Genomic DNA, 20,392 nt, shown 5'->3' on the forward strand with positions numbered 1-20,392 from the left:
TTGTTCTGGGAGGAGATCAAGAGGGCAAAACGGGCTGCAGAGGCCACTGAAACAACAGGGGGAGACACCGGAGGAGGGGCCTGGACCCTCCTTTGAAACAGCTGTGCTGCTCATTTTAATCCCACCGGCCTTAGCCAGCCTGGGAGAATGAAGGGCAGGGGTGGGAGGGAGGATGCAGGGGACACACAGAGGCCCAGCTGTGGATGGGGTGCAAGTCCTAAACATTGTCTTAAACTTTACTGTGCCATCTGTCCAGCTCACTGGCCCCAAAGTTGAAATGTGAAGGTCATGCCAGGTCTCTAAGTGGTTGCATCTCAGAACTATGCTAACAGCTACTGAGGAAACTTACTAAGATACCTTAGGACCCTGACATTGTATGCCCCTGGTGCTAGCTTGGACAGGGGACAGGGAGGGGGAAGACACCCCATCTCCACTCACTTACTCCCCTCTTCTATTCCATAGCCTCCCCTCCAAGACCAGAGTCCTGTTCCTTCCCATATGTGTGTACATAGAACTTGCTAGGATCCCCTGGCTGCCTCTGGGGTCCTCCGTCCCCTGGCAGACCTTCCTTTGGGGGCAGAGGAACCCAGCCTGCTTTCTCGCCAGGGCCAATCAGTGTCTTATAAGCCCCTACTTTCTGCCCAGAGAGCAGCCGGCCCTGGGCAGCAGGTTGCCATTGAATGGATCGTGGGATTGTGCACTCGTCCTGGGGCCACCTGGCTACCTGGATTCCTGCTGAGCATCCGTGACGCACCGCTGTCGTACTTTCCCTGCAGGTCTTTCAAGAGGAGCGATCCTGTTAACCCGTACCACGTAGGTTCCGGCTACGCCTTTGCACCTGCCACCAGTGCCAACGACAGTGAGATATCCAGCGACGCACTGACTGACGACTCCATGTCCATGACGGACAGTAGCGTGTAAGTATTCTGGCGTTCCCATCACATGCTTGGCATGTGATTCACAAGATCGGCTGGCCAGAGTCCTCAGCCATCCTCACCTGGCTTTGCAGATCCCATCTGTGGACATGTGTTTGGTGGTTGAGGAGGGTGACATGGCAGGTAGGGTGGTGGGAAGCGTAGAGCCTTGAAGGGAAGGTTGGGTGGTACCTTAACAGAAGAAAACTAAGGTAACGTATGGAAGGTTAAGATCTATACATTTGAGTGTAACCACACATCTTTTGGTTGTCATTTTGCCTGCCTTCCCAGTGGGCACAAGTGCTGGGTTGGCCTGAAAGCCAGGTGCTATAGAACCAACAGGTGGGGGACAGGGTGGCGTCAGAAGGGTTTGTGTTTCGTTCATTGTTTTTGAAGGAAAAGGCATGGAAGGTGTGAGTCCGAAAGTGTCAGTTTCCTTCATGAATGTGCTCACATGGACATCGTTTAACTGAATAAGTCTCGGTGGATGCCTGCTCTGTGTCGGGTGGGGGTTCTGCCCCAAGTTTGGGTTCCCTCCAAAGTCGAGCCTGATCTTGGCTCTTTTGCAGATGGATGGCTTTGATTTCTGAAAGCCATGCAAGTCATCAGGGTGGTCTGCTGAGGGCAGTGGGCGGGGTCATGCTTTGAGCTTTAGGTCATTTGTGGTCATGCATGGAGGCGAACAGCATACATTCTATGTGAATTCCAGTGTGTGTGTGCACACGCGTGTGTGTGCGCGCGCGCGTGTGTGTGTGTGGGTGCAGTGGGCTGGGTATCCCCATCTCCTGCCATCCCTTGGGATTCTGATGCCGGAGGCTGGAGGGAGAGCCTGGCCTTGGGCAAAACTTCCTCAAGAGCTTCCACCCAACACCGGTCGAGAACCACCATTCTGGACGCTCTTCGAAGGCTTTCCCACAAATGTTTTGAGTAGGACTTTCTCCCGCTCAGGGAGCAGTTTCAAAAGGCAAACCCATTGAGCTGTGTGAGTTCTGGCGTACTTAGAGCGTGTTCCTTTTACCTTCCTAAAAACCGGACTGCCTGTTCTTCCAGTTTGTTTGAGATTATATGGTTTTTATTGGCCAGGGTCCTGTTGTTTGGTCTCTGGCATGGAACTAGTTAGAAGGAAAGTTGATGAGGCTGGTTTGGGACTCTGCTATTGGTTAAAATCCTGGTGGCTTTTATTGTGTCACCTCAGATTCCCTGTGGTAAAGGGAGAAATCCTTAAGATGAAGCATCCTACTTTAGTAAAAGAATAGCAGTTTTGCCTTAAGAAGCAATAAGTAAGGGTACACATCTTTCCTCCAACGTGGAGGAGTTCCACAGAAATAAATCAGACTGAACTCCTTAAATATCCATGTTGAGAAAAATTATCCTTTGATGGACATAGTTCTTAATACATTTTTACTCTGTCTTTATGGAATAGTATTAGGTAGGCATAATTTATTTCTTGATCCAAATAATTAATATCAAGATCTGTTTTTGTACTACGTTGTATTATCTCATAGATTATAAGGTTATATCAGGCTACCTGCCCCTACGCGTGGTATTGTGCGCCCGCCCCCATTTACTTTTTTTTTATGTACATTTCATTGACTTCACAGAGGAAGGGAGAGGGAGAGATCGAAACATCAGTGAGAATCATTGATTGGCTGCCTCTTGCATGCCCCCAAATGGGGATCGAACCTGCAACCCAGGCATGTGCCCTGTAATCAGGATTTTAAAAAGATTCCCAGGTGATTCTAATGTGCAGCCAAGGTTGAGAACCACTGTCCTAGACCAGTGGTTGGCAAACTCATTAGTCAACAGAGCCAAATGTCAACAGTACAACGATTGAAATTTCTTTTGAGAGCCACATTTTTTAAACTTAAACTATACAGGTGGGTACATTGTTATTAACTTAATTAGGGTACTCCTGAGGCTGAGGAAGAGCCACACTCAAGGGGCCAAAGAGCCGCATGTGGCTCGCGAGCCACAGTTTGCCCACCACAGTGACCATAGGTCGATGCTCAACCACTGAGCAACACTGGTCAAGACCCCCTCCCATTTTCAAAATGAGTTTTTCTTGTCACCCTGCCTGCTGTATGTTTGTTTGTTTTGCTGCTGTTGTGTGCTTGCTACTGGTAGTATTACTCCTTCAGCTTTTGTTGTTTTGTGGGTTGCGTGGGAGTGGTAGCATTATGTGAAATAGGTTAAGTCGGATTTAAATGAGGGCCTTGAGTGACTCTGCAAAGTCAAAGGTAGTTTGCGGAAGGCTTCTGTTTAGTTTCCTTAGAGACTGTTTTGGCCGGCTTGCTGGTCCTTGCCTGCATTTATTTCATTTCCACCCCCATCTGTGTTCTTCTGGCTTCATGATGAGATACCTGGGGGCGTGGTCCCCATACGTGGTTGAGCCTCACAAGACCCAATCGGGAAGGTAGGCCGTCCTGTGACTGACAGGTGGAAGTAAGGCCCATGCTGCCATAGCTTCTCGTGGCAGGACCGGACTCCTCTCCAGGCCAGACACCGGCCCCTGCCCTTTGCCTCTCCCCTTTCCCCACGCACCCGCATTTCCAACGTGAGATGTGTTATTAGGACCAGTGGGTAATGAGACCTTTGAGCCACTTTGAGTTTCCTTTTCTTTTTATTTATTAGCGATCACCCACACAGCTGCTTTTTTAATGGGTTGGGGGGAGGGGGAGGGGGGAGCAAGTTCTAACTTCTCCCCCGCACCCTCCCCCGTCACCCCTCTTCTTTCATCCCCTTCCCAAAAGAAAACCTTCCTCGCTGTATTTACAGAGGTGACTTTAAAGCCCCCCCCCACTTTAGCTAAAGAACTTGCGGGCCTGGATCCGGGAGAGCCTCTCCTCTCGTGGGATCAGACAGGTGGCCTTTGCGAGCCAGCTGTTCTGGGCAGAAGGTAGAGTGTGGCCAGTGAGGTCCACTTCACACGGAGGCAGAGCCCTCACTTAGTGCTTTCTCGCTGGGCACAGGACATTCCCTTGGGCCCCACTGGCAGGACCTCGGGGATCCCGCCTTAGGGTGAAGCTGCGTGGGCTTGGGAGTGAGGAAACCAGGATGCCAGCCTCAAGAGCAGGTGCCTGGGAGGGCCGGAGACCTGGGGGCCCAGCGCCGGGTGCGTGCCTCCCCCCAGCCAAGTGGGCGGGTATCAGATGGGGCCGTGACAGCTGGACCCGCTGGGCCTCCCTGTGCCAGCCGGGAGCGGGACATCCTCTCTTGGGAGTGGTTTGTCCAGGGGCTCCTCCTGCTGCTGCCCAGAGTGGGGGACAGAGGGGTCTCCAGAGCCCATCAGATGGGCTGAGTGTTTGGACTTAGACGTTTCTGTGGGTGTCAAGCTGCCAGGCACTGGGCGTCCCCGGGGCCCTCCCCGCGCTCCTGCCCAGCGGACTTGGCGTGCCCTGAGTGCATGTGATCTGCCCAGTGTCGGGCGGGTCACCCAGGATTCCCAGGGCTGGGATCAGACCCCTCCTCAGAGCTCTGCCAATTGTGGGCCTGGCGCACATGAGAGTGGCGAGCGAGGAATAAAGTGTGCGGGGGATGAAAAGCCGAACTGAATCGCTTTCAGCCCATTGTTCATCCGGGGAAGCTTAGAGGGGATAAGAGGGTAGCAGGCCCTTTGAAATTTCCTTGAACAAGTGAATAGGAGCGCCCCATAAAGCATGAAAAGGCCCTGGCTGTTTCTCCTGGCCACAATGGCCGGCTCTGGCGGGGAGGGGGCCGGCTGCCCTGCTGGGAGCTGAGGAGGGGAGGTGACTGAGGAGGGGTCGAGGGGGTCACGGGCGGCCTTCAATAGACCCCAGAAGGTTGGAGTTCATTAGACACAAGCCCGGGGAGGCCATCGTCTCATTGGCGGTAGAACCAATGAAGTCCGGGGCCTTTGCAGGGGCCTGGGTGGAAGTTGGGCAGGGCCGGCCTGCACTTGCTTGTTCCAGGGGCAGCGGGGCCTGGAGGTCCTGCGCGGGCAGGGATTTAAAGAAACCAAGGCTGGCTTCTGTTTTCCCGCCAAGTATAACGCCCTGTTAAGGGTGGCTGGGACGGGGGTCCCGAGAGGCCTCTGAGATGGCCCTTTTATGAGCCTATTACTCTGAAACCCACATTCTCGGAAGAAATGGCTTTAAAATTTTTTTCTTTTTCTTTTTCTCTTTTTGAAAGTTAGCTGCCAGATTCCCAGCCAAGTCCCAAGCCCTGTCTTTGGAGTCTGGGAGACGGGCCGGGGGGGGGGGGGTGTTGGGGGGGGTTGGGGAGGGTTGGGAGCGGGGGGAGGGGCTGGGCATTCCCGGGCCTCAGGCCTAGGAGGAGGAAGCCAGAGGCCGGAGACCTCAGCAGCAGCAGGTCCCTGCCCCCCAGGTGTGCCCTGTGTTGGGTGGCAGGCATCGTGTGTGCCACGTGCAGCAGCTGGACTTGAAGGCTGCGTCCGCCCGGGGTGTCCCCAAATCAGTGCACGACGCTTCCCTCGCGTCCCACACAGAGGGCGGCGCGGGTCGATTTATTTATTTATTTTTATTTCCCTATATCTTATTTATGGGTTTACTTTGGACATCAGTGAAAGCCTCCGTGTGAACTTCAAATATTACCTTATCTTACAAACCGGGCTTTTGATGTTGGCTGTGATCAGAGGCCCTCTGAGAGGCTGCCAAATGGAACTGAGCGTGGACGCCTGAGCGCGGGAGCCGCTTTCAAAGTCCCCGGAAAACGACATTCAGGCTAGGCCGGCACCACCGCGGAGTCAAAAGGCTAAGCTAATTGGCTTGGCTTAAATGGCAGCTAAATGGAGTCCACACTTCAAACCCGGTGCTCCCAGAAACAGCTGGGCCCTTCTGGGCCGGCAGCGGCTCGTTAGCTCACATGTCCGTAATGAAAGGAGGCCGTGTAGGGACCGGCTTCAGCTCGCAGTTCTGAGCAGCCAGGAAGCTGATCATAGACTTTAGAGCCCGAGTAAAAAGGAGAGAGGCCCCCTTCTGGAATGAGGGGCTGTTTTGGAAGAAGATGCTTGGCGAGGGGAGAATTAGAGCCATATTTCCTTGCAGGCGCCTGTCAGGCCTCTTGGAGCCTCTGAGAGTTGAAATCTCCCTTTTCCTGCACTTGGCTCCATCAGCTGCCCTGGGGGGTGGGGGTGCTGGTGGTGGAGTCGTGGTGGTGGTGGTGGTGGTGGGATGGGGGTGCTGGTGGTGGAGTCGTGGTGGTGGTGGTGGTGGAGTCGTGGTGGTGGTGGTGGGATGGGGGTGCTGATGGTGTTGTGTGTGTGTGTGTGTGGGGGGGGTGTTGGTTGGTTGAGGCAGTGCTTAAAAACCATCATTTGTTCCTTTGGCCTTCAAGTGGGCCGGTGAACTGCTTCCTCTCACCCCGATACTTATGTTCCCCAATTCTCTTTTCTTTCTACCTCATATGGGAAAAGACAAAGGTCAGAAAGCCTGACCACTGATTTCCGTCTGGGAGGAAAGGAGAAAAGACTACTAGAGGACAGAGTCTTGAGGGAGATGGGCGGGTCACAGTGGGGTCATGGGGTGCTTGACTCCTGGCCCCCAAGATTGTCAGGAAGGGGCCTAAAGCAGAGACATCCACCTTCTTAAATCCCAGAAAAGGGTTGCTGGCCAAGAGAAAGGCAAGGACCGGGCCTTGCAGCCCTGAGGCAGCAGGAGCTGGTTAGACCAGCATGAACCCCAAGTTGTGGGCCCTCCACTACCCACCGCCCCCACTTACCCCACAGGGGTTTAGGTTAGCGACCAGGAGATTCACCTGGCATGCCCCCTAGCCAGTGAGTATCAAGTGGTGGGAGAGGACTTTCCAGAATGTTCACCGGGTCTCCCATGGGTCCCTTCAGCATATAATGCACCCCCATGTTCAGTCAGGAGCTTTGCCTGCCCAGTCGAGGAAGGTGTGGGTGGTTGAGACACCTGCTCTGGAGCCCGCAGCGGCTTGGGTTCCACTCCATGGACTGCCCGCTGCTGACTGTGACGCTGATCATCTAGATGTGGTGGAGCTGGGGTTTTGTGGGAACGGAGTTGGGCTCTATGTTAGGAACGTCTGACCCCCAGTAGGAACTCAGTGTGGGGGGCCAGCAGCCTTGATTGGAACCCATCACCTGGTTTCCTGCTCACTCGGTATGCCCTGGAGAGCCCGGGGTTCTCTCCCTTCCCAAGGTGAGAACATTGAGTGTCGGTACATAAGCTCCAGGTGGGCATTAAGCTTCTGCACTTGGACCCTTTATCCTCCCTGGCCTCCAGGGCCCCGTCCAGTCCCCGGCCTCATGAGCAGGAGACCGTCTGGGTGACCTGACCTGCGCTGGCAAGTGGCTGCCGCTTCCCCCAGCGCTCGCTGCCTCTGCCCTGGGCCTTGCCCTTGCCCTTGCCCTGGGACAGGACTCAGTGTGTCTAAGACCTTTAGATCCTGCTCTCCTTCTGCCCTGCACCTCGATACAATGATCCTTCATGTGCTTCTCAGCCAGGTTTGGCTAGCAGATCACTGATCTGTGCCCCGTCTCATCCCCGGTCTCATCCCCTCCGGGGCCCTGTCCAGCCTCGGTCAGCAGACTTCCGGAAAGCGCAGCCACTGGAATCCTAGGGCCTCGCAGATAAGGGGCCAGAGGTCAGCTGCTGGCTCCCTCCTGCGTCCTTTTAGGCGCTGCTGATTCCACCCACTGCTGGTTCCACCCACTGCTCCCTCCCATGCACAACACACCAGGGAAAGGGAACAGCCAGACCCCTCATTGCAATGCTGACAGCCTCCAAGGATGATGCAGAGGGGAGCTGTGTGACCATGAGGCTTTCAGCTCCGGAAGGGACAGTGAGGGGAAAGTTGTACCCCCTTGACCATTCAGCTGCTCTCAAGAATCAAGTTCTCTTCTAAAAAGCCGCAGCCACGTCAGGTTGTGTTTCTGGCGGAGACTAGCCGGAGTCCCAAGTGCAGGCGTTGCTTACCACTTCCACCCGTGTTTCACACACCACGAGCAAGGACGAGGGGCCCGTGCTGCCTTCGTTCGGGCCTTTGCCAGGACATCGTTGACAATACACTTCCCGTGAACCACCTGGCGTGCCCCACAGCCAGTGAGCACTAAGTGGTGGGGGACCAGGGCTGAAATTGCAACACCCTGCCCCCCCCCACCCTCCCCCACCCCCGCCCAGTGGTCCCCTCTCCCCATTTCCTGCCGTGTGTTTCATCGTGGTAATTACCACCTCTGACATACTACAGGTTTTGCGTTTTTATTTTTTTTTATTGCCTGGGCACCCATTAGGATAAAGCTTCATAGGCCGTCCTCTGCATTTTTCCCTGCTCGTTTGCCCAGTGCCTAGAATGAGGTTTGGCACATGGTCGGTACTCAGATACTGGAATGAACACAGAATGCCACAGACGAGGGGCTTTGTCTCTATGCCCACCTTGGTCATGTCTCTGAGACTTGGTTGGTTGGGATTGGAGCCGAGGGAAGGGAAAAGCCTGAGGTTACCCTGCTGGCGATTTGTACGAGGAAGACATTTGGAAACACCTGGGAGATTCGGGGTAGTGTGTTGTGGTGGCAACAGATTGTTGGGAGGACCAAAAGGGTCTTAGGATCTCCTGCTTCGGGCACCTGTAAAATGAAGCGTCTTCACTCTGGCTGGGCTGGCTGGAGTGGAACCCAGTTCTGCGAGAACAGCCCGAGAGAAGAGCTTACCACCCTCTTTCCAAGTCAGGGATCCTGAATCCGAGAGGGAGCCATTTCCAGAGATGGTTGATGGGCAGGGGCTTGGCAGTGTGATGGTGGATGACTTTCCCGCAGGGACAGCCATGGCCCTGGGACAGGGTGCACTCTGGGAGGTGTGTGGCCCCGTCCTCGGTGGGATCTGAGCTTCCTGATGCTGACAGCATCTCGTGAGCCTGCGGGTTCTGTCTTTTCCCTTCCCTTAGAGATGGAATCCCTCCTTACCGCGTGGGGAGTAAGAAACAGCTCCAGAGAGAAATGCATCGCAGCGTGAAGGCCAATGGCCAAGTGTCTCTACCTCATTTCCCGGTGAGTATAGCCTAGAGGGGGAGGTAACTGTTTTCAGCCACGAAGAAAAGGGGTGGGAGGAGGAGGGACATAGAGACAGTAGGAGGGGCAGTGCTGGGCCTGCTGGGAACAGGGTGGGGAAGCAAGACCAGCAAGGAGTGCTTACGTGGTTCGTTGGGTTGTGATGCTGAGCAGAGGGGAGCTTGACATGACCCTCTGAACCCTCCCATCTTCTCGTTCATAAAAGAAAATTCTCTACGAGAAAGAAACCACAGCAGTTCCTCTGGGAAACCAGGACTTGATAGCAGATTGTCCACGCATCTCCTTGGTCCCACCGCAGTGGGAGCATCCTGAGGGCAGGGAGTTTTGTCTCTTCTTAGCCTCCCTGTTCACAGAAACGAACAGTGCCTGGCACATGATAGGTGCTTGTTGAGTGATCGATTGATTGAATGAATGAATGAGGAAAAGGAGGCTCGAGGAATCTGCTTCCTGTGGGAGGAAAATTTCATCCCTAGGACATTCTTGTGTTGACGGCATGGTTCAGCTGTTTCCATCATCCATGTATCTATTGACTTGGCCATTTCTCCTGCTGACCTGAGGCCCTGAAGGGCAGCGATAGCATCTTGTCTGTTTCCAACCCCAGCACGCGGCTCAGTTCCTGCCGTAGGCTCTGCACCTAATGCTGCTGAATAAGTGACGTGTTGGCAGCGAGGGTGGCAAACAGCTTCCTGCGGTTGCAGTGAGAGGCCAGCATGGCATGAAGGGCCCCTCTGCGCCCTCCCTTCTCTTTCCGTGTCCTGGAGGGCAGCCAGCACGTGCCCCTGTGCATTTCAGGAGCTGTGCTTCTGGCAGTGCTCTGAGGTGCAGGTGGCAAGGGTGCTACCCCTGGGGTCGCGGGGCGGGGGGGAGGGGGGGAGTGCCCAGTTTAGAGCAGCATCTGTGTTCACGAATCCTTCCCGAGAATCCAATTGGTCTATGGGTTATGTTGCATTTGGAAAATTAACACTTGGAATTGCTACTCCTGTGTTGCATCAGTGCACAGATTGTAGCCAGAGCAGCTCTCTCTCTGAAACCTTGCACAGTCCGGGGCAGACTGAGCTTGTCCTAAAATTAGCACATTAAGATTGCTTTTCTGGGACCTCCAGCATTTCCCTCCTCAGTAGCTCTACCCCCCAAATACAACAGTATTGATGATATAAACATTTTTGACAGGGCAGGGGTCTATGTGTATTAATAACGGAAACTTCTAACACCCAGGCTTGTAAGTTAGACGCTTCTGTCCTGGGGTGCAGACCAAGTTCTCCAGGAGCAGCCCCGTGGTGGGGGAGAGGGGCTGCACGGAGCCTGCCTGTGTGAGAAGAGCCACCTCCTACCGAGGGGGCAGGCTTCTGTCCCTTCAGCAGGGTCTGCAGCTAAACGGTCACCAGGCGAGGCCACCCATCTGCCAGGGGGAAGGCTGGCCTGCCCACGTTGGCCTTCTGCTGCCCCCACCGCACCCCAAAGAACAGGGCAAAGCAAGAGGGCAATGAGGAAGGAGGCAGGACTCCGGGGAGGAGGTGGGCGGGAGGAGGGTGGGCGAGATGACAGGAGGAGAGAAAGCCGGGCGGCTGTGGGGGTTCTCTCTGTTTGCTGCTTTTGGCAGGCGAGCTCGGTGCCTTTTTATATTCCGCACTTGATTTGGAGATGCTCCCTTTCCCTTGATAGAGCAGCTTCAGGCAGCCAAACTCAGCAGTGTTCTGCTACTAGCCCGCAGCAGCTTTCTTCATTTTCTGTACAAAGAGCTGGGGAGGGGGCGGGGGAAGCAGGCAGATCTAGGACAGTGTTGAGACAACATCGCCTCAAAGGTGCGCAGTGTGCGGCCAGGAAATAAATTACCGCTCCTTCTGATCCGGCCGCGCGACTCCCTTTCTTCCCTCCCTCTGCCTCCCCCCCACCTCCCTTCCAATCTTATTTTTTTTAATTTCCAACTCCCTTTCTGTTTAGACTCTACTTTTTATTCCTTGAGTTGGGCTCTCTCCCCTCCCCGCCTCAGAGGCTGCCTCTTTTTTTTTGATGTTTGACAACAGTCTTTGAAGATTTTCGACTTCAGAGTAGCTACTGATGGGCTGGTTGTACTACAGAGAGAACAAGGGGGCCTCTCGGAGTGCGACCAACTGCTCCTGCCCAAGGCAAACGCTGGTGGGGACCATGGCGCTCCATGAGGCCACGGCGCCGGCACATAAAGCTCCCCGGCAGCCCGGCCGCGCTCTGCCCGGACCTGGAGCCGCCGAGCACGTCGCCAGCCCGGGCAGCTCCGGCGCGGCCGCCACGGGCACCACGCGCCCACCCGGCTCAATGTGCCCGTCTCTCTCCCTGCACCCTGTAGAGAACCCACCGCCTGCCCAAGGAGATGACCCCCGTGGACCCCGCCGCCTTCGCGGCCGAGCTGATCTCCAGGCTGGAGAAACTGCAGCTGGAGCTGGCGAGTCGGCACAGCCTGGAGGAGCGGCTGCAGCAGATGCGCGAGGTAGTGCCGGCCCCGCCCCGCCCCGTCCCCATGCGTGTCTGGGTCCCCCCTGCTCACGGCCCCCCTCTGCTGCCTTCCCTTCCAGGATGAAGAGAAGGAGGGGTCCGAGCTCGTGCTGGGCTTGCGGGAGGGGGCGCCCCCCCAGCACCCCCTCTCCCTCCTGCCCTCCGGCAGCTACGAAGAGGACCCGCAGACGATTCTGGACGACCACCTGTCCAGGGTCCTCAAGACCCCGGGCTGCCAGTCCCCCGGCGTGGGCCGCTCCAGCCCCCGCTCCCGCTCCCCCGACCACCACCATCACCAGCCGCTGTACCACCCCCTGCTCCCCCCCGGGGGCAAGCCGCCCCCCGCCGCCTCGCCAGCCGGCTGCCCCCTCCTCGGGGCCAAGGGCTTCGTGACCAAGCAGACCACGAAGCACGTCCACCACCACTACATCCACCACCACGCCGTCCCCAAGACCAAGGAGGAGATGGAGGCGGAGGCCGCACAGCGGGTGCGCTGCTTCTGTCCCGGGGGCCCCGAGTATTACTGCTACCCCAAGTGCAAAAGCCACCCCAAGGCTCCGGAGCCCGGGCCCGCCGAGCAGCTCGGGTAAGTGTTCGGGAGTGGGCTGTCCCAGGGGGGCTTCTCCCAACCACAGCCCTGGGCAGGTGTGGGGTGAGGTCAGAGGTCACGGGCATTTTGCTTCCAGGAAGTGGGGCACAGGGCAGGGAGGCAGGGGGACAGGTGCATCTCGCCCCCCACCGTCCCATCTGCCCCGCAGGGCGTCCCAGAGAGGTAAGGGGTGTGGTTGTTGGTTGGTTCCCCGCAGCGGCAGCCGAGGCGGCACCCTGCCCAGGCGCAGTGGCAGAGCCGCCCGGCCCGGCCCGGCCCCGGCCGCCAGGGAGGGAGGAGCCGGGCTGCAGCTGCCCAGGGAGGACGGAGACAGGTCGCAGGATGCCTGGCAGTGGATGCTGGAGACCGAGCGGCCGAGCAAGCCCAGGCCCCATAGGTAAACACGCCGCCGCCGGCGCCACCCCCAGAGGGCCGGGCAGTCCGGAGGTGTGGTGGGGTTGGCTATTTTTGCCGTCGGCCGGAAGCAAATGTAACTGTTTGCTCCTGCCATCTTAATATTAAGCGTTGGCCTGAGCAGACCACAAAAATGCCATGTTTTGGCAACGCCCCTGTCCGTGTTATGGTAGTTATTTTTTCTTCTCTCTGAAGGCAGAATAGAGAAGTTGCTCTTGAAGTCACATTTTCCAGTTTTTCTAACCCAATTTCTTTTTCCTTCTGCTTTCTCCTCCCCTTTTGTTCAGTGCCCAAAGCACAAAAAAGGCCTCCCCGCTGGAGTCCGTCCGTGTGCCCCCCGCCGAGCGAGCCAGCCGGCACCACCTGTGGGGGGGCAGCAGCGGGCACTCCCGCGCCGCCGCCCGCGCCCACCTGTTTACCCAGGACCCTGCGATGCCCCCCCTGACCCCTCCCAACACCCTGGCCCAGCTGGAGGAGGCCTGCCGCAGGCTGGCTGAGGTGTCCAAGCCCCCGAAGCAGCGGTGAGTGGAAGCGGCGTCCGAGGCGAAAGGCTGGCGCTGGGGGTGGAGGGCGTGGACGTAGAGACCTGGCCTCTGGCTAAGGGAAGGGCCGTTTTCTGGCCGCATCACATTGTCCTCTCCAGCTTCTAGAAATGGTTGCCTTAAGTTTCATTCGTCCTGGAGAGCTAACCGGGATCTTTGAGGCCAGTCGTGCAGTCATTCCTTACAAATCCCATTCCTTACCCGGATCATGTAAGCCTGGTCTGATGAGCAAATGAGAAGCCATGACTGAGCCTCTGGGGCCTCTGGGGCCTGCAGCCCTCTGCCTGGCTCGCGGGGTCCGCCCCGGGTGCCCACGTGGGCTCAGGAGGGCCGTTCCCAAGGCCTCTTCCAGGCCTCCTGGAGCCACTGCGGACACCAGGCCTCCGTTGGTCTCCCACGGCGGGGCGTCAGGTCTGTGTCTGTTCACAAGGCCACAGACAGCGTTTTCTGTCTGCCCCCCAGCGGCCCTGGGCACGCAGGCGCCCTCTGACCCTTTGCTCTGGCTGTGTCCTCAGGTGCTGCATGGCCAGCCAGCAGAGGGACAGGAACCACGCGGCCACTGGTCAGACGGGAGCCGCACCCTTCTCCACCCCCGGCCTGGCCGCAGAAGAGTGAGTGTCGGTGCCGAGACCACCCTGTGGTTTTCGTTTCAGGGGTGTTCACAGTCGGCAGTTGGCGATTTTCGAAAACCTTTTTTAATATGTAACCACCCCGATTTTAACGTGTTAGTGACAAGGAACAGTAAATACAGCTGTTGCCATAAATTAGGATCCTGAAAAGCCTGCCTGGACTGAGCCACGCACTGTGACTTGCTCACAAGTGCTCCCCCCTGGAGCGCCGCTGGCTCAGGGTTCCGGCACACTCTAATCAGAGGCTGAGGCCTCAAGCCTCGAGCAGGTTGGATCAGAGGGCCCCCAAACCCGGACACCAACGTCGCCCCCTGTAGCTCGCCAGTTAGCCATTGGGAAGCCTCTCTGTGCCACACGGAGCAGGAAGGTGGCTCGCCACCGTGGCAGAGATGGAGGGAGGGCGACCTTCGTTGCTTTGCTGGGGGAAAACAGCAGCTCCCCTCATGGCACTGTGATTCCTTTTGTAAATGTGCACGCTCACCACATGGACGGAGAGGCCTGGCTTCGTGTGATGACAGGATGGTGCGTGTAAAAGGAAATCTGCTGGAGAGAGCTGACCTGGGTCTGAATAATTAAAGTGTTTTTTTCTTAGCAGCTTTATCACGAGCAGTGAGCAGTGTTTGAAGTCCTGAGCAAGCCACCACCCTGGCCCTTCTGTGTTAATTGGTTGACCTTAAGTCTACCAGCTGTTCTGGCCCACAGCTTGTCTTTGTTTTTAAGCCACTCTGCAAAAACTCCAAATAAGTGGAGGGGGGTCGAAATGACTGTGGGCTCACCCCCCCCCCCCACTGGGGGCTCTAGCCAGGCCATCCCAGGACGTGCACTGAGTTTGTCTCCAGTGTACCCTGAGCTTGAGTGTCCTTGTGGCTCTGTAATAGGAGGCTCCCCGTTTGTGCTGACCTGAAAGAGACTGCTCTGCCCCCCTGTTTGGTAGTAGGAAGAAAAACAGGAGCAATTTGTGCAACTGAGGGACTTGCCCCTGCCTGTGCCCCACATGGTGACCTGGGTGGACTGCTCACCAGAGGTTGCCTCTGATATGGGGACCCCTGCAGCCTCACTTTACCTCCGGAGACAGTGTTTGGAGAGCGTGCGTGTGCATGTGCGTGTGTGTGTGTGTGTGCGTGTGTGTGTGTGTTTGCATGTTTGCTCGCCGTCTTCAGATGCTGAGCTTGCTGTGTTGCATCTTATTTTCAGTCACAAAGAGCCAAAGAAGCCGGCAGGGGTCCACGCGCTCCAGGCCAGCGAGCTGGTCGTCACGTACTTTTTCTGCGGAGAAGAGATTCCATACAGGAGGATGCTGAAGGCTCAGAGCTTGACCCTGGGCCACTTTAAAGAGCAGCTCAGCAAAAAGGGAAATTATAGGTAAGAGTCCCGCGGCTTCTTTCAGCTCCTGAGTTTGTTTGCTCAGGACCGAGAGCCAGAGCGACTTCCCTGGCCTGGCCAGACCTGGAAGGGGCCACGAGGGCCTAGAAAGTGGGAGGTGGGGAGGCCGTGGGCGTGGGCGTGGGCGTGGGCTGCCGCCTGCCGCTCCATCCCTTCTCGTTTCCTCGCTCCCCTCACCACTCTCAGAAATAACAGCAGCGGCAGCAGCCGGGAGGGCCTTTCTGCCAGGTGAGCAGGATGCTGAGGAGAAAGGTGGCCGGAGGAGAGCTGGGCTTGGACCACCTTATGGGACTCTACCCGAAAGGGAGAGAGGTGGGGTGGGGGGGGGGGGGGGATAGAGAGAGACGGACACACAGACCGATCAGGAAAGACTGCTGTCCTGGCTTGGGCGTCAGAGAGACGTCCACACACTGAAGGCCTGGGGAAGGGCTGAGGCCACTGCCCGGAAATGCAGGCCGTGTTCCTCCTACTCAGCTGTCCTGCCTGAAGAGCTGCCTTCCTCTGTCTTAGGAGTCACGTGAAGCAGGGTGCTCTTCTGTCCATAACAAAGAGGGGGCAGGCCTGGCCCGTGCGGCTCAGTGGTTGAGCATCCACCTATGAACCAGGAAGTCACGGTTTATTCCCAGTCAGGACACATGCTCGGGGTATAGGCTCAATCCCCAATGTGGGGCGTGCAGGAGGCAGCCGATCAATGATTCTTTCTCATCACTGATGTCTCTCTATCTTCCTCTCCCTTCTTCTCTAAAATCAATAAAAATATTTTTTAAAAACAGAGGGGGCAGGACCTGTGGGTGGGCACTGGGTGGACAGGGTCCTAGGAGGGAATTGCCCGCCCTCTCGGCTTCCTTTCCTGCTCTGCACAGTGGAGATGCCCGCCCAGGCCTTCCAGGGACCCAGACCGGCCTAGAGCTGAGGGCCGCATTGCTTGTTCCTTTTCCCCTTACCTGGCCCAGGTGGTGACTCCACCTTAGCTCATCCTCCTGCCCCTCCTCCGTGGCCTTCCTCCCAGGGGACTATGTGTAGGCCTGGGACGAGGGGCAGGCAAGTACCTACCACCTGCCAGGTGGGCACGGGCTCCTGGACCCAGGCGATTCCACCTCCAGGGCCCCAGCACCCGTGACTTCCTGAGCAGCCACCTCCACCCAGCCTCGGATTTGGGCAGGGGCCCGAGGGATTGCTGTTTCAGAGGAAGGGGTGGGGTTCGGGCCGGGACCCTGTCGGTGGCTGGGAGCAGGGTGTGGAGCTGGCCTCGTCCTTCCCATTGACACCTGGGCTGAGACAGTTCTGAGCCTGTTGGAGGCTTGGGGAGGGGGCCTGGCCGCCGCCTTTATCTGGGCCGACACCAGGTGAAACTCATTCCACAAGGGCGCCTCCAGGGATCCGTTTTGATCTCCGCTTTGACTCAGCCGGACTTGGGGGAACGGCAGGTGACCTTCAGGGACCGGGGCCACGGAGCGCTGAGCAGAGCAGCTGCAGGGGCGGCTGGGCGCCCAGCCACTCCAGCCACATCTGGCTCTGATTTCTTTTTCTGAGGCGCACTTAATAAGCCTGGCTTTGAAGCCGGGCCGGCCTCCCCTTTAATGCACAAAGACTTGCACAAACGGTCCGCGCTCACATTCTTTACTGATTGGATCAGCCTGTGGCCAGGCCCCTCCCAGCTCCTTATCGCTCTGCCTGCTCTCCTGGCCAGAGCGGGCTCCCCTCCTCCTGGGTTGAGGGGGTGCAGGGTGCCATGCCTCACCGCCCCCCCCCCAGCAGGGGTGATGCTCCAGCATTCAGTTCCCACCCCCACACCCCCCACAGGAAAAAGCCCGGGCAGCGGGGGACCTGGGCTGCGTTGAGTAATCTCACCGTGGCAGAGGTTCAAAAAGAGAACAGCCCCTCTCGACGTGCCAGACGCTATTGGTGCCAGATGTCAGAAGAAAGCAGCGTTTGCCACATAGAGCGTGTTGCCCTGGAAAAGCCCGCTGCTTGGGGGAGAGGAGGACAGCGAGCACGTTTGAAGTCCTGGGGGGCGGGGGGGAGGTGCCGAGGGAACAGCGCTTCTCTCTTTTCTGGAAGAGGGTGCAATTATGTGAAAGGTCGTGGCGTGTTTGCCATGAAAGCCGGCCTGGTGAACCCGAGGGGGTGGTGCTGGGGCTGAGGGTGGCATCGGAATTGGAGCCTCTCATTTGGAAAAGTAGCTCTTCCCACCACCCTGCCGGAGTCTCCTGGGCCCCCTCCCCTCCCACTTGCTCACCATTCCCCCCAGCCCCGCAGACACCCCGACCCCTCCACACGCAGCGTTTCCACCACTGGCCCCTGAGCGCTGCGTGTCAGCTGGGCCGGGAACACTGAAAACAAAGGGCCTTGACTAAACCCAGCTGTCTGACTTGACTTAGTCTTATCTCCCAGGAAAGTATTTGGCTTGCCTTCATTAAAGAAGAAAAAAAAGGCAGCACAAAGCAAGGGGAATTGATTTTAAGAGAAAAGACAAGAACAAAATACAGCCATAACCCTGAGACGCAGTGGGATTTTTTAGAGAGCGCCCCCCCCCCCCAAGGGAACTGGGCATGCTTAATCCAATCGAGGGGTGCCCCTCGCTGGGGACGGTAAGGAAGGGGCCTGGGAGGACGCTGTTTCCGAGGGAGACTCCGAGAGAGGCCGCCTGGAGAGACTGCTCATTTGAGGCCGTACAATTAAACAGCCTTAGAAGAAAAAGGCCGGGCCGGATGAAAAAACCCTTTAATCAATGGGCACAATAGAAGGGCCTTCGTGTTTGACCCTGGAGGCGGGGGGAGAGGGGTGGCTGTCCCATGGCTGCACCAGAGACCAGCTGGTGGAGTTGGCACCTGGGTGCTGGAGGGGGAAAGATCAAGAGGAAGTCGGCCAGGTCAGGGTGGCTGGTCTGGGGTCCCTAAGGGACCTCTCTCTTGGCTGCCGTGGCAAATGGACTCTAGGCCTGCTTTGCCCTTCCCGTCCCCCCCCCCCCCATGCTCCCCTCCCCCCAATAAAAAAGAGGAGGAAAAAACAGCTGTACTCAGCAAGGTGCATTTTCCACAGCGTGAGTGGTGGTAACAGCAGCAGTCCTGGGTTGAGGGCCGCAGCCTCGGAGCTGTTTGCAGGGCAGTCCTGCCCAGGCTGCCGTCGCAGGGGGTTCCCAGCTTTGCTCCCCGAGTGGCCTGGCCTGCCTGTTTGTGCCCATGGCTTGGGGAGCCACGGGTCCTCTCGGTCAGATAAGGGCCAAGGTTGACCTTCGCCCCGGCTGCAGCCGCCTCCTCGCCTTCCCTTAGTGTTGCCCTGCGTTTCTTTCAAAGCAGAAAATGCAGTTTTACCAAGATGCTTTTTGGGGTTCTCCTTGTAAGGTATTACTTCAAAAAGGCCAGCGACGAGTTTGCCTGCGGCGCGGTGTTTGAGGAGATCTGGGACGACGAGACGGTACTCCCCATGTACGAAGGCCGGATCCTGGGCAAAGTGGAGCGGATCGACTGAGTCTGCGGGTCTGGCCCTGGCCGGCCGTGCGAGCCCCACAGCGGTCTGGGACGGGAGCCACCGCCATGCGACACAAAGAAGGAATTTAAAAAAATAAAAATGAAGACAAAGTCGAGGGAAGAGCTGGCCACTGGGCCTTCGGAGGGTGGGGGGAGGGTGGTTTTTCGTTACTCATGGGCTGGGTACTGAGATGAGAAGAGCCTGAACTATTTATTAAAACCATGACCACTCCTGGCTATTGAAGATGCTGACTGTATCTGAGAGACGGCCATCCGTAATATATGACTTCCTAGGGACCTGGAACCCATAAACTAAGAGAAACTGTGTATAGCTTCCCTGAACAGGAGCCCTTACTGATATTTATTGAACAAGTGATAATCCCTGCCCCCAGTTTATGGATATGCTGCTTAAGCCACGGAAGGGGAGGCAGGAAGTTTTCGGGGTTCTATCTAAACTTGGGAGCTGAGCTCGGGGTGCAGGGATGGTTTCTTCGTTACCAGAGGGATCGCGCTCCGCCCTGCGTTTTCTCCAAGTGAAGATAGACGTTTCTAGTGGTGCCCTGCCATTGACACGCAGAAATCGGTGCATTTTTTTTTCTGTGCTGCTGTATTTTGTCAAAAAGGTCTTGAGGTTTGACTTACGTGGCAACATCACCGCCACTTGGGGGTCACCTTGTTGGATGTTCATTGCTGAGTTGGGGGGATTCTCCTGGGGACCCCAAGTCATCCCGTAACGTCCTCCAGCTCCCCACCAAGGCCCAGCGCTCAGTGCCTGAGGCCCATAAGATCCTCTGGGTTCGCCGTGCGCTTATTGGAATAAATCCTTCTAGCCCCCTTTTTCCTTTTTTAACTCTGGGCCACAGCCATTCTGGAAACTACCCCCTGCCCTGCCAAGAAGCGAAGAGCTGTGGGAAGACCTAGCAGCACCTTGTCCCCGACACCTTCGTTTGTCCTCCGGGTTTTGTATTAAGTTAATCTGTACATTCTGTTTGCCCCCGTTTCCTGTACTATACGTCTGTATATATCGTCCGGCGAAGGAGTATTAATCCACTATCTCTAGTGCTTGACTGAATCAGTACAGTACCTGTACCTGCACGGTGTCCCCATCCGTGTGTCGCCCTATATTGAGGGCTCGAGCTTTCCCTTGTTTTTTGAAAGGGGTTTATGTATAAATATATTTTATGCCTTTTTATTACAAGTCTTGTACTCAATGACTTTTGCCATGGCATTTTGTTCTACTTATACTGTAAATTATGCATTATAAAGAGTTCATTTAAGGAAAATTACTTGGTACAATAATTATTGTAATTAAGAGATGTAGCCTTTATTAAAATTTTATATTTTTCAAAGCGCTGGCCTCGTCTTGGAATTCCTGGGGTGGGGGCAGGGCAGAGGCAGCCCGTGTGTGTGAACACCGGCTTCGTTTCCCACCTGGACTTCCAGCCACGCTGGGCCGGCCCCGGGATCTGGAAAGGGATTCCTTCACCTGGAGCCCCCTGAGGATGCCTGTGGGCCAGACCATGGGCAGCGTTTCCTCGGATGCCTTCCTCCCACCATCTGGTCTGCCCCTTCCTCCCCGGCAGGTGTCTCCAGTCAGACCAGGTGAGTGCACGTGAGGGGGGCCGACTTGGGTTTCTAGCCGTGGCTCAGAGGTGAGGAGCCTCAGAAAACCGTGTGTAGGTCTGGAATGTTCTGTGGGGCCCCTGAACCTGAGCTCAGTGAGGTGCGGGGGAAGGTGGCAGGGGGTTCAGGAAGTGGGGGAACAAGGGCTTTCTGCACCGCTCAGTGGACACTTTGATCCACGGGGCCATGGAGGTTGGCGGGCAGTTAGCCCAACAAGGACGAGCACTCGGGGTGCCGGGCTGTGTTCCAGGTCTGGGGGAGCAAGTCTATTTAATTTAGAGTCTGAGGATGAACTGTCTTTAGAAATAAAGGGTGTGTGGCGACAGCGGGGTGGGGTCTGAAGCCAATGAGGTTGGC

General features: G+C 56.8%; 1 protein-coding gene across 11 annotated transcripts in view; it reads left to right on the forward strand.

Moving 5' to 3' along the window:
* AXIN2 (axin 2) overlaps nucleotides 1-19,761 on the forward strand; it is a 31,338-nt gene extending 11,577 nt beyond the window's left edge. For 9 of the 11 annotated variants that reach the window (XM_059670067.1, XM_059670074.1, XM_059670065.1 and 6 more), the window contains exons 3-11: nucleotides 777-917; nucleotides 8,793-8,895; nucleotides 11,240-11,380; nucleotides 11,466-11,971; nucleotides 12,192-12,371; nucleotides 12,676-12,909; nucleotides 13,446-13,541; nucleotides 14,754-14,921; nucleotides 18,287-19,761. In XM_059670067.1, coding sequence (XP_059526050.1) covers nucleotides 777-917; nucleotides 8,793-8,895; nucleotides 11,240-11,380; nucleotides 11,466-11,971; nucleotides 12,192-12,371; nucleotides 12,676-12,909; nucleotides 13,446-13,541; nucleotides 14,754-14,921; nucleotides 18,287-18,413 — 1,696 coding nt within the window. In that variant the 3' untranslated portion in view covers nucleotides 18,414-19,761. The remainder of the gene's footprint in view (nucleotides 1-776; nucleotides 918-8,792; nucleotides 8,896-11,239; nucleotides 11,381-11,465; nucleotides 11,972-12,191; nucleotides 12,372-12,675; nucleotides 12,910-13,445; nucleotides 13,542-14,753; nucleotides 14,922-18,286) is intronic. The other 2 variants (XM_059670075.1, XM_059670076.1) reach the window with 2 other exon arrangements.
* Nucleotides 19,762-20,392: the final 631 nt, after the last annotated feature.

Source organism: Myotis daubentonii, chromosome 16 (genome assembly GCF_963259705.1).
Source record: "Myotis daubentonii chromosome 16, mMyoDau2.1, whole genome shotgun sequence".
NCBI lineage: Eukaryota > Metazoa > Chordata > Mammalia > Chiroptera > Vespertilionidae > Myotis > Myotis daubentonii.